Source organism: Lithobates pipiens, unplaced genomic scaffold (assembly GCF_037356315.1).
Source record: "Lithobates pipiens isolate NorthernLeopardFrog02 unplaced genomic scaffold, aLitPip1_a1.2 Scaffold_16, whole genome shotgun sequence".
In the NCBI taxonomy this organism is placed as follows: Eukaryota; Metazoa; Chordata; class Amphibia; order Anura; family Ranidae; genus Lithobates; species Lithobates pipiens.
Genome location: NW_027507748.1, coordinates 543,456,156 through 543,471,164, shown reverse-complemented (window position 1 = coordinate 543,471,164; position 15,009 = coordinate 543,456,156). Strand labels below are relative to the sequence as shown.

The following is a 15,009-nucleotide window of genomic DNA, read 5'->3' as shown; positions in this document are numbered from 1 at the left end:
GCCTGCCTCCTCCTTATCAGGAATCCCCTCAGAGCTCTGACAACAACACACGCAGCTCCCTCGTGCGCGCTCACACATGGCTTTGTTGCCATCCGTCCCTCTTCCAGCGCTGCCCAATCACAAAGCACAACTAAACGCAATGACCAATCACAGCGCTCGGAGCGCTAGTGTTCTTCCACAACCCAAACAATGAACGCACCGGCGGCATCCTTTCATCCCCCCCCACACATTGGTTACCTGAGCCCCCTACTGCCAATCAGCTCAGCCTGAGAGTCGTGGTTGGCTAAGGGGGCTCCAAATGGGCGGACCGCTGTAATACGCTATATTTGAGCTGAGTCCCGCGGGTCTGGGTAGTAGTATAGTGAATTGGGAATAGGATCTCCTCGTGCACAGGACTCTGGTCATTCTGGTCACTCTGGTCACTGCGCTCCGCATTGTCTCTCAGCTCACATCCCCCAATCTATAGGTCATACACCGCCTCATCATGCCTCTGGTCAGACACCGGAAAGTCGTTATGCTGGGATACCCCACAGTCGGTAAGTCGTTGTGTGATCGCGGGGGGTCGGGCTGTGATCGGGGGAACTCTTACATTACACGGGTGGGTCGGCACCGACTGGGCTGTCTATTATACCCGATGTGTACAACTCTGCGGTATATTTTGGCGCTATGGAAGCGAATTCCAGGTGCGGATCGCCCTGATCGCGATGTGTGGGGGGTCAGCAGGGTCTTCTGCGAGATCGGAGGGGGGGAGGGCGACTGCTCTGTGTGCGGTGGCTACTATGGGAGGGGGAGGGGGTGACTATGTGCGGAACCCCTGGGCTCCTTCTACAAGATGGAGAGTTCCCATAGCAACCAGACCAGCTTCATCTCCCCCACTCAGAAACCTCCCATCGGATGTATTAATGTTCTTATGATGGAGGGCTGTAACCCATAGCAACCGGGATCAATAGTTCTTGCAGTAAGCCACAGCAGTCTAACCAGGTGTGGTTGGGTGTCTTTGGTTTTATTTACTTTTGCTGTGTGGTGTAGGTATTTTATTTTTTTGGCATATGTCGTGTGGGGGTGTTAGAGGGGTTGTAGTAATAATAATAATTAACATTTTTTTGTTTTGAGATAAACTTTTTTCTTTATTATTTTTTTATTATACATTTATTTTTTTTCTCAATACTGTCTATATACTTTTGTGTAAATTTTTATTTATTTTTTTCATGGGGGGGGGGGGGGGGGGGGATTTTGTTTTAATGGCTTTTGTTTTGTATAGTTTTCATTTTGTTTCTGGTATAGTTATAGTATTTTTGGGTGTTTTTTTTTTTTTTTTTTTTTTTTTTTTTTATAATATATTGGGGTTTTATTTAGTCTTTATGTGCGATTGATCCCCCTATTCTACACGTTTTAGGGGCCTGTTTACACTGCTTTGTAAAAACACAATGGGGGTTATTTACGAATGGCAAATCCACTCATTTGCAGAAGGATTTTAAAGGAGCAATTTTTTTTTTTTTTTTTTTTTTTTTTTTTTATTTAATGCGCTTGAAAGGTGTGCTGGTGTGTGGTGTAGTAAAGTGTGCCAGTGTGAACAGAGAGCCTTGGGTGCAATAATGCCAACAGCAACAAATTGCTTTGTGTGATGTGCACAGTTTGTATTCATGTCTTCTAGCCTGTGCCCAAAGTAATCCAAGCACTGGTGCCAATGTTCTAAGTTAACTTGATTGTTTTAAATGCACACCGTGAGCAGAGTGTTGTAAACCTTGTACATATAGCAATCAATGTGATCTTGTTGGAATGAATCGCCCACCTTCAAGAGTTCTTATTGAGTTCACTAACCAATGGAAAAATTACTAATAATATAATACAATGTATAATATAATACCACAAAAATACTATAATATAATAAATGATAAAAATATAACTATGATAAAAATCTCATCACCTCTTTATTCAATTGTGATCAAGGTGTAGTAACCCATAGCAACAATTAATCTTTCATGATTAAGAGCATTAACCATGGCTACCTTATTCAATCAAGTTCTTATGACCAAGTGCAGTATCCCCAAAAAAAACCTTTTCAGTAGAATTAGTGTAGTAACTCTAAGCAACCCATTGCATCCTGCATCAGTTAGACTAGTATCTCTGGAAGGAATCTGGTCACTATGGTTACTGCAGTTGCATTTTTATTGGGATGAAAACCTCCCATGTGTAATTTGCTGCAGTTTCCATAAATGTCCCAGTCTTTGGAATAGTGTGTATTGGAGTCGGGGTGGATTTGATTTAAAATCACTAGTAAAAAGGCTTGATTTAAGTCCTAATTTGTAAAGAGCAACTGTCATCTCTGTCCCGCAGTGGCTCCTCTGACCTGCTGTTGACTCACCGACAGTCCCATTCACAGGTGAGTGGATGCCTGCTAACAGGCGCTACCATGATGGGTCTGAAATGACAGGTGCTCTTTAAATGTATAGACGTCTTGCTGGTAGTTAGAATCTTTTAATATTTCCAAACAATATGAAGGTTTCCTATTTCAAATAAGCTGTCAGGTTAGTAAAAGGCAATATCTGAACCGATTCAATCATACAGTTTGTAGTGTACATGGTTACTGTGACATTGCAACATAACTAAGCTCGTTTCATGCTGAATAAACTCAATAATTTTATCTTAAATAGAAAACTCTTTAGATAGGTTTTTTTTTTTTTTTTTTTTTTTTTTTTTACACTCCCCCCTGTTTGGAATATATCGTGTCTATGTTCCCATTGTGGATCATTCACTGTAATATCCTTAGAGCTTTTCTTGAATGTTTAATTCCATTAGATAGTAGGTTCCCTTTTTATATAGAAAATTGTGTACTATTGGCGATGGGAAAGATTTCCCGCTTTGCTGCAGTGTATGGTGCCATGCAATGTTCGGTCTGTCTCTGTCACGCATAGCTTCCTTTCTGATGCCCGCTGTAAATTTATTATTTAATTTTTTTGCATTAATAGGCAAATCTTCACTGGCTTCGCAGTTTGTCAAAGATGAGTTTCCTAAAGTCTATGAACCCACCATTGAACACAGTAAGTCATGGGAATGTATTAAAGTGGTGCATGAAAATACTGAGCCCTGCTGTATGATTACCATTTCAATAATCTTACTAACTTTTCCCCCAGCCTGGAGCAAGACTTTTACTCTGGGAGAAGACGAATTTGAACTGGATGTGTTTGATACAGCAGGCCTGGTGAGTTATTGTTGGTCTCTAGCTGTTGTATGATTGGTAATTTTGAGGCCATTGGTGACTTTTATGTATAATTTTTTTTCAGGACGAGTACTCCTTGCTTCCCCAGGCATTTGTTTTTGGCATACATGGATACATTGTAGTTTATTCTGTGGCTTGCGAAAGAAGGTAAGGTGACTTTCCCTTGGGAAGTTGTGTAAAATTCATGTTTTGTATAGTGCTCTGGCTCCCCCTACTGATCCTTTTCAGGTACTATAGTTAGTTATGCATTCCTAAGCTGAGTTTAGACTGTATTTCAGTTCTTCCCCCCCCCCCCCCCCCCTTTTTTTTTTTTTTTGCCCTTGGGTGGGGGAAAACAAAACTAATGTGTACAAATTATTTTTTCAGCTTCCAGATCGCAAGTGGTTTGTACAGAGCTCTTGTGGATAAAAGAGGAAAATGCCTGTAAGTTGTTTAAACAAATTTCCTGTGAACACTGGCTGTCTACAGCAAACCAGCAGATGTAATTATTGCAACATTTTGTGGATGTCTTTACAGCCTAAAATATTTGGCTGCTTTTGAGTCAAGCTTGTCAAAGTGGTCCATTCGGAACAACATTCTTTTGTTTATGTTCTCTCTGATAAATGCAAAGTACTGATATACAAATCATCCAATAGCTTTTATCATTAGCGGCACTCTTGTCAAATTAAAATGACCGGACTAAAAAATATTTTTCAAATTCTAAAACAGCCAAAATAATCATCCCTTGACAGCAATATCAGATGGTGTCTTGAGAGAGTCCAGACACAGATGGTGATATCAATTTGTCTGTCGAATGTGCACCCTGCTCCACCCGTGGGTCACACACCCCTCTGGGGTTCAAACTCACCACAATTCCAGATTACATGAGCCTTGAGTAATCATGCCAGAGCTCTACTCCTTTTATGCCTCTGTCATCAGAGTCCATAGACAAGTGCAGCCAGATCCAACATATGAGGAAAGACAAAAAATTTCTCCACATAGTCTAGTTCCGCTTTAACACTTTTTATTGGAGTTCCACAATTAAAAACCAACTTGTTCTCTTCAAAGATTGCTACAGTCCTTGGTTCAATTAGGCCAACCAACTGGATGTCATACGTTAATTGTTTAAAAGCCTAATGCTGAGGAGATGCGCTGTGCAGTGTCTTAGAGCTGGCCTCGTAATTCCTGTCACCTGATACCTCTTCGGGTTTTGCCGGTTATCTCAACTCAGACCTCTGGAACGTGTGTATCACTTTCGATCGTTGCTAGGTCACACACTGACGCGTTTCATCATCATGACGTTCTCAAAGGGCGTGGCCTATCAACGCAACATCCCACCTTATATCAGATTTTTGTTAATGATCGGAATTAACTCTCTGCTTTCCATCGTGCCGCTACTTCGTGCGCACGAATAATCAACACATTACAACCTGGCCTAATACAATGTCTCACGCAAGACATCCAGTTAATGGCGGTTACAATTAAAGAACATTCTAATAGCAGCATACAGGAATAAATTGTATATCTATTAAACAGGTTTAAAGTGCATTTATAATTGTTACATGACATGCATACTAAGCATTTCTGTGTGTGTGGAGAGGGGAGCACACCACTTGAATAAAGTAAATCAGGCACACTGTTTCCTGGAAGTTACTTTTAGTTCTGGTCCTCAGGTCTTGGAAACTTTGCAACTTATTGCGCTCTTTATGGCCTTGTGTAATCTCTGACCTACTAGCAGACGTATCGGCTATTAAATCCACATAATGCCCTCCAATCAGTAATGGTATCTGACACCAAACAATGATTTACCAGGAAGTGGCATGGCAGCACTGGTCAGTTTTTGGTACACTACCATGTTTGATTTAGATAATAGCCACTAAGTAGGTGAAAGGATGGTTCCGTATGTTAACCTGGAACCTTAGCTGGGTCCAGTGTTGACTTGCACTCTGTACTGAGAGCTACCATAGCAAGATGACTCAAAACAGACCTCAAGGCTACATCAGCATTACCTTATGTTCTTATCTTCCTAAGATTCAAATTATGTAATGGGCAGTATAGTTTCAGGCTTGAACACCATTGAGTGAGTTATGAACTGGAAGGGAAAGCAACCTCTAAATGTAATGCATGCAGAAACATTCTTGTTGGAAGATCTCTTCAGCATGATTTGACTTCCACCGTAGATGTTCAGCTGGTTATATGCAAAAGGTGACCGTTGGAAATAACCATTCATACACAAATGTGAAGGCATCCTTGTTTGGAAAAGATTGTAGTTGTCATAATTAATATGTAAACTTGCTAAAGGATAAGATCACCTTTTTTGTAATGCGTTAATCCAATATATTCTGGAGGTTACGGGTTACGGAGGGACTCCCTACCCCCCCCCCCCCCCCCCAACTTCAGCAGGGATCAGCCAAATTTATTTTTTATTCAGCCAGAAGGCTGCTGTCTTATCTATTGGTTTCAAATATTTCTCTACCCCAGAGCTGAAAACACCAATACAAATCTGGCTTTTTTTTTTTTTTTTTTTTTTTTTTTTATGAATGAACACTTGTTTAAAACTGAATTGCAAATGGTGCTTAACTGTGCTATTCTTACTTTTCAGCATGCCTATCGTTCTTGTGGGGAATAAGAATGACCTTCCAGCCCATTGGTAATTCTATTTTTATGTATTCATTTGATCACTTTGTTGGTATTTTGGCAATTTAAATTTTAAGATGTGTGGTGTTTTTTTAATTAAAGGTTTTTTTTTTTTTTTTTTTTTTTTTTTTTTTCTTGATAGTCGCCAAGTGAGAACAGAAGATGGCAAGAAGATGGCTGATTCTTGGGGAGCAGCTTTTATGGAAGTATCTGCTAAAGACCAAGAGGTACACACCAATTTTCTAATTGTGCAAAAATGTTGCATTGCTCCTAGGTGTTTAGTGTACAGTCTCATGTCAAGCTAGTATGACTTCCCAGTTCTCTTTTCAAAATCGAAAACGCGCCCTCTTATGTAATGGGGAAGGGGAAATGGTTTGCAGGGAGGGTGGGGAAAGAACCAAAAAATGCAGCTACCACAGACTCTTAAGCAGTAATATATTATACATCCTTTTCATCGTCCACTTTCACAAATTAGTTTTTAGCATGCGTGGACAATGGTATACAATGGGGTGAGAATGGTGCATGTCAATTTTTCAACAAACATTTTGAAAGGGTGGCCTCCATCAGTGTAGCCCATAGGCTCCACCAAACACATGCCAGATCCTCTAATCCAGGGGTCTCAAACTGGTGGGCCTCCAGCTGTTGCAAAACTGCGGGGAGGACAGTTATAAGCACGATTCCCTCAGGCAGACCATGATCACTAATTCTGCAACAGCTGGAGGGCCACTGAGACCCCTGCTCTAATCCGTACTTCCATAAGGTGTGTGTGTGTGGTTAAAAGCAGAATCCTGCACAAGCTATGCAGACAAGGATTTGCCTAGCATAATGGCACCAGTCCCCTGGATTTCTATGAAGGGTAGTGAAGTAACTGAAAATTATTGAATTACTTTTAATGGAGTGCTATGCTCAGAAATCTGGAAGCTGCCATTGTTTACTGACCCCTGGATTAGAGGATCTGGCGTGTTTGGTGGAGCCTATGGGCTACACTGATGGAGGCCACCCTTTCAAAATGTGAGAATACAAGTGTCAGTTTCTTGCTAAGAAGGATTTTTTTTTTCTTCACCTATTAAGCCATGTACCTGAAACAAGCATGCAGTAAATGGTCAAAACTGATTTTCATGCTTGTCCCTGGTTGGCAACTTTGAACTGGAGACATTAAATCGGTATGACGGCTCAGCAAGTAGCATTTCAGAAAACTGCAGTGGCTGATGGCAAGATTTCTCTCAGCACTGGCTTTATTTTAATCGCCACTAAGTCGCATGTTCTGTTGACAATCAGACTCTGCATGGTGCCTTTAATTTTTATATATATTTATTTTTTCCTTGTTACAGAAAAGCAAACAGATCTTCACTAAAATCATTGAGGAAATTGATCGTGTGGAGAGATCTTTCGGCGATAAGAAAAAGTGTAGCTTCATGTGAAAAGTGTGCCAATCACTGAAGCCAGTGGCTCCTGCACAATGAGCTACTGGCTGCTTTTGGCGTTGCGTCCAAAGGGATGAATGTGAAACCACGCACCAATCAATGCAGTTCCCTGGAAAGGCAGTGATATATATGAACAGTGTATCAATTTGTCTGTCCGGCCTCCTTTCCCTTTTGATAAGCTTGTTATGAACCATGTTCTGCCTTATGTCATTCTACAGTCCTGTGCTGTGATCATGCCCTAAAGCACAAACTACAGCCCTGGCTGCAGCTCCGATATGAGGCCTCTATAATATTAATAGCCACTTTGCACAAAATAGGCAGCAGTACTACATTGCTGTAATATATGGTTTGTTTACCTTTTTTCTCCGAACTACTTAATCTGTTACAGAATCTTTTTTTTTTTTTTTTTTTTTTTTCTCTGTGAACTGTTAATCTGTTACATGATGTATTTATGTTTATGTGTATTAGAGGGTGGGTTTGAAGCAAAATAAGCTGTATTTATATAATTCTTTCACTTTTGTCCACTTCTGTAACTAGGAGTGACAGATTCTTTACTGTAAAGGGGTTCTAACCCTATATCTAGTGGTGATTGTATTGCCCTGGAAATGCTGCAGTTTCTCTTAACTCATTTTAAAGCCCAACCCCAGACCATTTATTTTCATTTGTTTTTTGCTGGCAGGCATTTTAAAGTTTTTCTCTTCAGTCCACATGGAGGCTATTGGACAGAAAAATGAGCAGACATTTCTTTAAAGCAACTGTCGGACAGCATTTGTCTCCAGTTTAATTTCGCCAAATGCATTCCAGGTGCATCCGAGTAGGCATTCAAAGTCTTTCTTTGTTTTCTTTAGACACCCCCAGCTTCTGCACTGGACTATAGTTCTGTGCAGAAGCAGTGGTCTCTCTGCAGAGTTGTAAAAAAGAGGCCACTACTTCTAAACCTAGTCCTCTATACAGTTCTGGCAGGGGGCAACGTTTCTGCTTGTACTGTGGCTGCTTTCTAAAGAGAATCTAACAAGACATGTTTTGGAGTCTCTTTATTGGACTTGGAATGTATTTTGGCAGTTTAAATTGGGAGTTTAGTTGGGCTTTAACCTGTCAATCTCCTCCATTGGTACACAGAACATCAAAACTTGACCTAATCGAACACATCCACTCTATCCAAACTAAATTTTTGGCTGGTGTTGGGCTTTAAGAGGGTAGATGGGGGTGACCCCTTGTTTACAACTTCAGCGCTGGGAGGTTTGTGTTATATTCACATCTCTGTAATGCTGAGTATGTTCATCTATATTATAATTGCAATGCCTTGGAAAATACTTGATTTGCATGTTAATGTGCCTTTATTGTAGTGGTCTCTGACTGTGTGGTCTGTGAGACCAATCCAACCCAAGCAGGGTAAAATTAAACTTATTTTTTTTTTTTTTTTTTGTTTTAACTTTTCTGTGTGAAATTGATGCACAACTGTCTATACGGGTTTCATTTTGTTAAGTTGTGCTATTTACTGAAACTTTTAAGTTTGTTTTTTTTCTGTCTTGTGAAAAACCAAATAAAAAAAATTTATTTTTTCTTTTTTGCTCTAATTTTGTGTGCGTTCATCTTCGGCCTTAGTTTAATTTCTGGTTCAGAGGGTGGTTGTACACATGCTGTGAGTACAATCTTTGCTGTGTTTGTGGGCTGAACCACTACCAAATGTGGCCCATTCAAGCAAATGGGGACCCAAGTGTCATGCCTTGTAGAGCTTGTTTACATTTGTGTCTGTTTCTGAAGACTGGCCCATGGTGGATCACTTTTCATCTGATGGGTATTCAGGTGTGGTGTGTTTGCACTGCAGTACCACACTGCAACCCTTGGCACGTCCTGGTTTTCAGGAGCCTACCATACTGCCACAAAAAGCTTAACCCTTCTTTCTCTGCAGCAGTGAAGATCATGAGGATACTTGGCACGCTACATGGTAGGCATCACCTGCTTGGCCTCAGAACAGCTCAAAAGAGTTAAAGCCCCTCTTCGAAGGGCCAACAACTGCTGTCAGTGATTCCCTGGCTTCCTCTAGGAACTCCCCAGGGTCACAACAGCCCCTTCTGTCTCCCCTCCTGAGTTTATTTACAGGTACTTGTATAGTGCTGTCAATTTATGCAGAGATGGTGAGATACATTACATTCACATCAGTCCCTGCCCTCAAGGAGCTTACACTCTATGGGTCCCTAACTCTCATTCATACATATACTAGGGCCAGTTTAGACAGCCAGTTATCCTACTAGCATGTCTTTGGAGTGTGGGAGGTAGCCAGAAGAAACCCACACATTAATGGGGAGAACATGCAAACTCCAGGCATGTAGTGCCGTGGTTTGGATTGCAACCACTGGCCCTAGTGCTGTTGGGAGTTTGTCTCTGGCTTGCGGCTGCTGTTCTGCCTGAAGAGGTGGACTAGAGAGAGTAATCTGATTAGGATGGAAAGTCTCACCACTGAGATCTTGCACCTAACTTGCCAATATGGGTAGTTGTATTTCAAAATGGTCATAGAAAAATCATTGTCAGGATGTTTCTCGCCATCCATTGAATTAACTTGACTTTAACTGTTTGAAAGTCCTTTAAAACTTGCCCACATGCTATTTAATGAAACCCAATTGCTGCATCTTGGATTCCATTCAAAGTTGTGTGTGTTTTTTAAAAATTTTATTTTTTCCCTTTTCACCCATGCTGAAAACTAACATCCATTTGGCACTACTAGAAACTACTTCAAAAATTACTTTTTATATTGGTTTATGGTCATAAGAAATCTAATGATGCCTTACTGAGGTGGAATACTACTTGGTATTAAAGTGGAAGTAAACCCTTCGATCGTTTTCAGTCAAGGAAGCTGCCATCTTGGCCTCTAATGATTCTTCAACTGCCATAATGCTGCACATGTGATCAGTTATGAAACCAGCCATTGGACAGTTTGAAAGTTTGGTTGAGAGCACAACCAATGTGAAAGTTAGCATTTCCGGCATGCCGGGAATGTAAGTGTTTTTTGAAACTGGGTTTACTCCCGCTTTAAATGACCTTGTGTCTGCTCATCCCAAGTTATCCAAAATGGGTTCTCTAAAATTCCAAGACCTTCTCAATTCACTCCTTTTTCCTAGAGTCCAATTTGTATAGTTTTGGTTCCCTTCATAAATGGATATAACCTGTGTTGACACTGCCATTGTCTTAAAGAATCCGGTTTCCCAAATTTTCCCATTTTCAAGGCCTCAGTGGACAAGAGGTTAGAAGCACTCCTCAAGGCCTTGTTCGGCCATGCATCCATGGCCATCTGCCAGACCATTGCTGTCCGGACTGAGCCTTTTTTTATTTTATTTTTTGCAAATTTAAAGTATCCAGCATTCACAGAGCATATATATTGGAAACAAACATATGAAGTGATGCCATGAAAGCCCCCGATCCATCAGGGGATATGACCTTCACTGTATAGTGTGGAGAGCAGGTGTGACCAGGACACCCTGCAATAACGTTTTGCATTATTTGAGCTAAAATAAAAGGACCACCTAGACTGGATTAAGCTGTAGGTGTTGAAAGGGGGGGGGGGTGTCACACAAAGGGGGATTATGGTTAGGAAAGGGGGATGATGTGGGTTGAAAAGGGGGGGATTGCTGGTGAAGGGGTCTTGGTGTACAGTAGCCCAGTGAAACCCACAATGCAAAGAGCACTTTGCTGTCTTCTGAGAATATAAACATTTACTAGTGAAGCCATGTTTTTGAGTAGGCCTGGTGTCTGTTTTGTGCAGAAAATATTAGGTGTTCACTTTCTCAACTTTCAAAAGTGAGATAGGAGGGCACGGGTCTCTCCATTGCAGCACGATTTAGCTGCGTCTTGGCTCAATTTTTAACAGCTCCCTCCTTTAACTGCCTGGACTTCCACTGTGTTGATGGCTTGGCAGACATTTAACCAGGTTCCAGGATAAAGCTGGTTATTCATGACAGTGGGGGTTTTATTTATTTTTTTTGGTCCAAGTTGATGAATTGGAAGAAAAAACCCAACCCAATTTCCCCCCATCCACACCTTTTGGGGTGGATGAGGAAATCCTCTGCTGCGTTATTGTATTCTGATGGCAGGGCTCCACCAGCGTTGGAATACACTGATCATTACTGCATTCAATTAGCTGAGTGCATTGATCAAGCAAATATTTATGAATATGACTTTTCATGAACATGATTTAAGGAACTGGCCAAATTCATGTATGGCCAGCTTTAGTCTCCTTTCCAGTCACATGAGAAGAATCCTCTGGCTCAATGCATGAGTTCCGCTGATCCGTACATGGAGACGGTGCCCTTCAATGGAGCACCTATTTTGGTGGTACTTGGACAAGTGCACTAGGGGAATCTCTGGGTTAACCATATTCTCCCCCAAAAGAAAGCTTGCACTCCTGTGTTTTTAGGGCTCTGTCTGCTAAAGCACCAAATCTAAGTAGATAAATCTTGAAGCTCCAAATCTAAGCCTCTAGTCTAGTACGTCACTACGTTTGGGATTGTTGGCCAACAATTGTGTGCCGTTTGTATGCAAGGCAAGTTTGGGGCCAATGCCCTCCGGACCAAAGTCTGAGGTTTTTTGGCGGAGAATCCGATCGTGTGTACAGGGCTTTTAAAAGTCAGTAGCTACAAAAGTGTAACTGCTAACTTTTAATTAACACACTTGCATGTTTCACCGCCTGATCCCTCGCATCTCCGTGGTGCCGGCATTGCAAGTGTGGGCACCCGGCTGTGACAGCTTGTGGCTTCACAGTCGGGGGTGCACTGTGCCTCCCCATAGGCGGCCCGAGTGCAAATGGGAGTAGGTACCTGCTTTCTCCCCCCCCCCCCCCCCCCCCCTGTCAAAAATGACATGCAAAATGTGGCATATTTGGGAGGGAGGGGTTCTTAAAGTGGAACTTCCCCTTTTGGTTAGATATCCGCTTTAACAACCAGCTATAGTTTATTATGGAGGAAAAAAATGCATGCAAAAAGGCAACACTTGCGTTTTTGGTGCGGGTCAATTGAAGGCCATTACATGCAAAATGTAATCTGCTGCAGGAAAAAAGTCCTGGGCCCTCTCCAAAAACGCACCAGCTGAAAAACGCATCGATGTGAATGTGTACCATAGGAAACCATGTTAAATTGACTGTAGTACCTTTCCCTACAAACTGCAAGATGCAATTAAAATGCATAGGTGAGAACCTAGCCCTGTACAAGCGATCAGATTTTTGGATGACCATTCGTCAGTTTTATTTTGTTGCATGCTAGTCTCATATCAAAAGTGAAGAGGTTACTCCTAATACCAAAATTTTCGTATGACAGAATACAACTTCAGAAATATGGTAATGTGTTGAATAGTTTTGTATGTATGTATTTCGTTTCTAAACATGCACAGTTTTGCTCCTACAATTTTTTTTGGACGTAAACCGTATTAATTATACGAAAATCAGATGTTGAGTTCACGTGCAACAAATTTTATAGACTGCACAGCTCTTTTTCACCATTCATCTTTCAGGACAGCACCATAGAGACACTGGCTCCTCCCCTCTTAGGAAACACCACTATTTAATCCAAGATTTAAACCTCATCGTCCCACCGGCCCCTCAGTTCGGGTGTTTCCTCCGGTGGGGAAACACTGCTAGGAGCCGAGGCTGAAGCCAAAATACTTTGAGGAGGGGGGAGTCGGGTCTCTCTCTCTCTCTCTCTCTCTCTCTCTCTCTCTCACATGCTTACGGTTGGGTAAAGGCTAGGGAGCCGCTACTAGCTAAAGACTGTACCTTAACGCACCTCGGCTTCTCTTGGGGAAGGAGGATAGCTGAGGAGGTCCACGTTCTTCCATCCAGGATGACATTGTGGGCAGTGCTCCGGATCCCTCCTGTCTATTAGGCAGCCAGCATGTGGAGCTCTATGGATGGGACGGATGATGGGCGACGTCAGTTCCAGCGAGGGCGGGCACTTCTGATGATTCCACGTCTTCCGGTTCCGGATGTGGGAAAAAAAACGGACCAAGCGTTCGGCTGGTGCGGCCCGTTCGTTGCTGTAGAGTCAGCTGTCAGGGGCACGATCGACCACTTTCCTCAGCGGAACATGTCGGGGGCAGAGGTCTCACAAACGGTTCCAGGAGATACTAGCACCAACCATGCTAAGGTAAGTGGAACCCTGGGGTGGTGTTCCCTTAATCCCGTTAGCTCCACGAGGTTTCCCCTCCTGGTGGTCGGGGAGAAGGAGAGTGTGTCTGGGACCCTGGTGGTGGTTGGTCCTGGGGGGGGGGGGGACACTCCTGGTGGTCCTCTGTATTTGCACTGGTGACATTGGGCATTTATGGCTGCTCTCTCTCTTTCCTTTTCAGAAAGCCACAGAGAAAAGCAAGTTTCCTCATGGTTCCAAGAAAAAATGTCCCTCTTGTAGAGTCCGCATGGGGTAATCCTGGTCCAAGGCACGCTGCAAAGAGTGCATTGAGGGATTAGTCAGGGAGCAGCCAGCAGAACAGGGTGCAGATCTGGCTGCATCCATTAGGGAGATTTCTAGCACCTTTCAGTCCTTTAAAGCACTTTTTTCTAGCTTCCAGTTGCCGCAAGCCCAGAGCAATCCTCCACCAGTGCAGCAGAGTGTTGCACCTAGCCCAGTGGATAATCCCTCTGTTAGTGGAGAGAGACCAGGGGGCTCCAGAGAGGAAATTGAGGAGGAGCCAGACAGCGCCGTTTCAGATTCCCAAGGGGAGTCGGATGCAGAGGAGGTGGATGGGGAATCCACAAGAGCCTCTCGCTATAAACGTTCCCTTGATGAAGTGGAGGATCTCTTGGGAGCTATCCACACCACTTTGGGGATTCAAGAGGAAAAGAAGATGTTATCGCTCCATGACCAGATGTACAAGGGCCTAGGGCAGTGATGGCGAACCTTGGCACCCCAGATGTTTTGGAACTACATTTCCCATGATGCTCATGCCCTCTTCAGTGTAGTGAAGCCTCATGGGAAATGTAGTTCCAAAACATCTGGGGTGCCGAGGTTCACCATCACTGGCCTAGGGGAACAGAAAAGGAAGGATTTCCTGCTCCATGATGTCTTGTTTGAAGCCATAAAGAAAGAATGGAAAGATCCTGAGAGGAAACCTTTCTTTTCAAGGGCTTTGAAGTGAAGGTTTCCCTTTGCAGAAGAGGAGGCTCTAGTCTCGAACAAATCTCCTAGTCTAGATGCTGCCTTTTAATCAAATTAATTCAAGAAGAACCGAAAACACTGCGCTATTCAAATGTGTAAACGATATACAAACAGCAGCTAACACAACATCTAGGTGTACAAATGTGACATAATAAATTTTGTGAAAAATAGTGTAGCGCTTATTTGTTTTTACCACATTACAATGTGACCAATGTAATCAATACATACGTTAGACTATACAAACAAATGAAAAAAAAAACATGTAAGCACTCTTTGCTGTATATGAAAAGCTAGAATGTCCAAACAAATGTATGAAAAAATGTATCCAAAAATGGAAAAACAGCGTGAAAACAAGTGAAAAGTTCTTCAAATTTTCCAAATTTTCTGTGTGTGATACGATGAAGTGAGGATAGTCCTACACCTTCTCCAAGGAATAATCGCACAATCACCGCGTGAACCCTCCACCGCATAAAATGGGGGCTTACCAGATTTAGTGGATCCTACTCAAACTTATATTTGGAGGATCATATATGCTTGTAGATATACATAGGCTTTTTTTGGGGGTTGTCCTTTTCTGGAAGACTTTCAAGTGTGGCTATTTCCTCTGCAG

At 42.4% G+C, this 15,009-nt stretch overlaps 1 protein-coding gene across 1 annotated transcript; it reads left to right on the top strand.

The window, feature by feature from the left end:
• The first annotated feature begins 377 nt into the window (after window positions 1-377).
• RHEBL1 (RHEB like 1) lies at window positions 378-8,780 on the top strand. Its single transcript, XM_077484612.1, has 8 exons — window positions 378-536; window positions 2,970-3,041; window positions 3,135-3,202; window positions 3,285-3,367; window positions 3,587-3,643; window positions 5,802-5,849; window positions 5,979-6,063; window positions 7,168-8,780. Exons 1-8 carry the CDS (start codon window positions 485-487, stop codon window positions 7,255-7,257), a joined length of 555 nt encoding a protein of 184 aa, XP_077340738.1. The 5' UTR covers window positions 378-484; the 3' UTR covers window positions 7,258-8,780.
• Window positions 8,781-15,009: the final 6,229 nt, after the last annotated feature.

Coding starts and splice junctions, on each gene's coding strand:
- RHEBL1 (XM_077484612.1), top strand. CDS start 485: ATGCCTCTGGTCAGACACCGGAAAGTCGTTATGCTGGGATACCCCACA. Junction 3,368..3,586: donor TCTGTGGCTTGCGAAAGAAG/GTAAGGTGACTT, acceptor TTATTTTTTCAG/CTTCCAGATCGCAAGTGGTT. Junction 5,850..5,978: donor AATGACCTTCCAGCCCATTG/GTAATTCTATTT, acceptor TTTTCTTGATAG/TCGCCAAGTGAGAACAGAAG.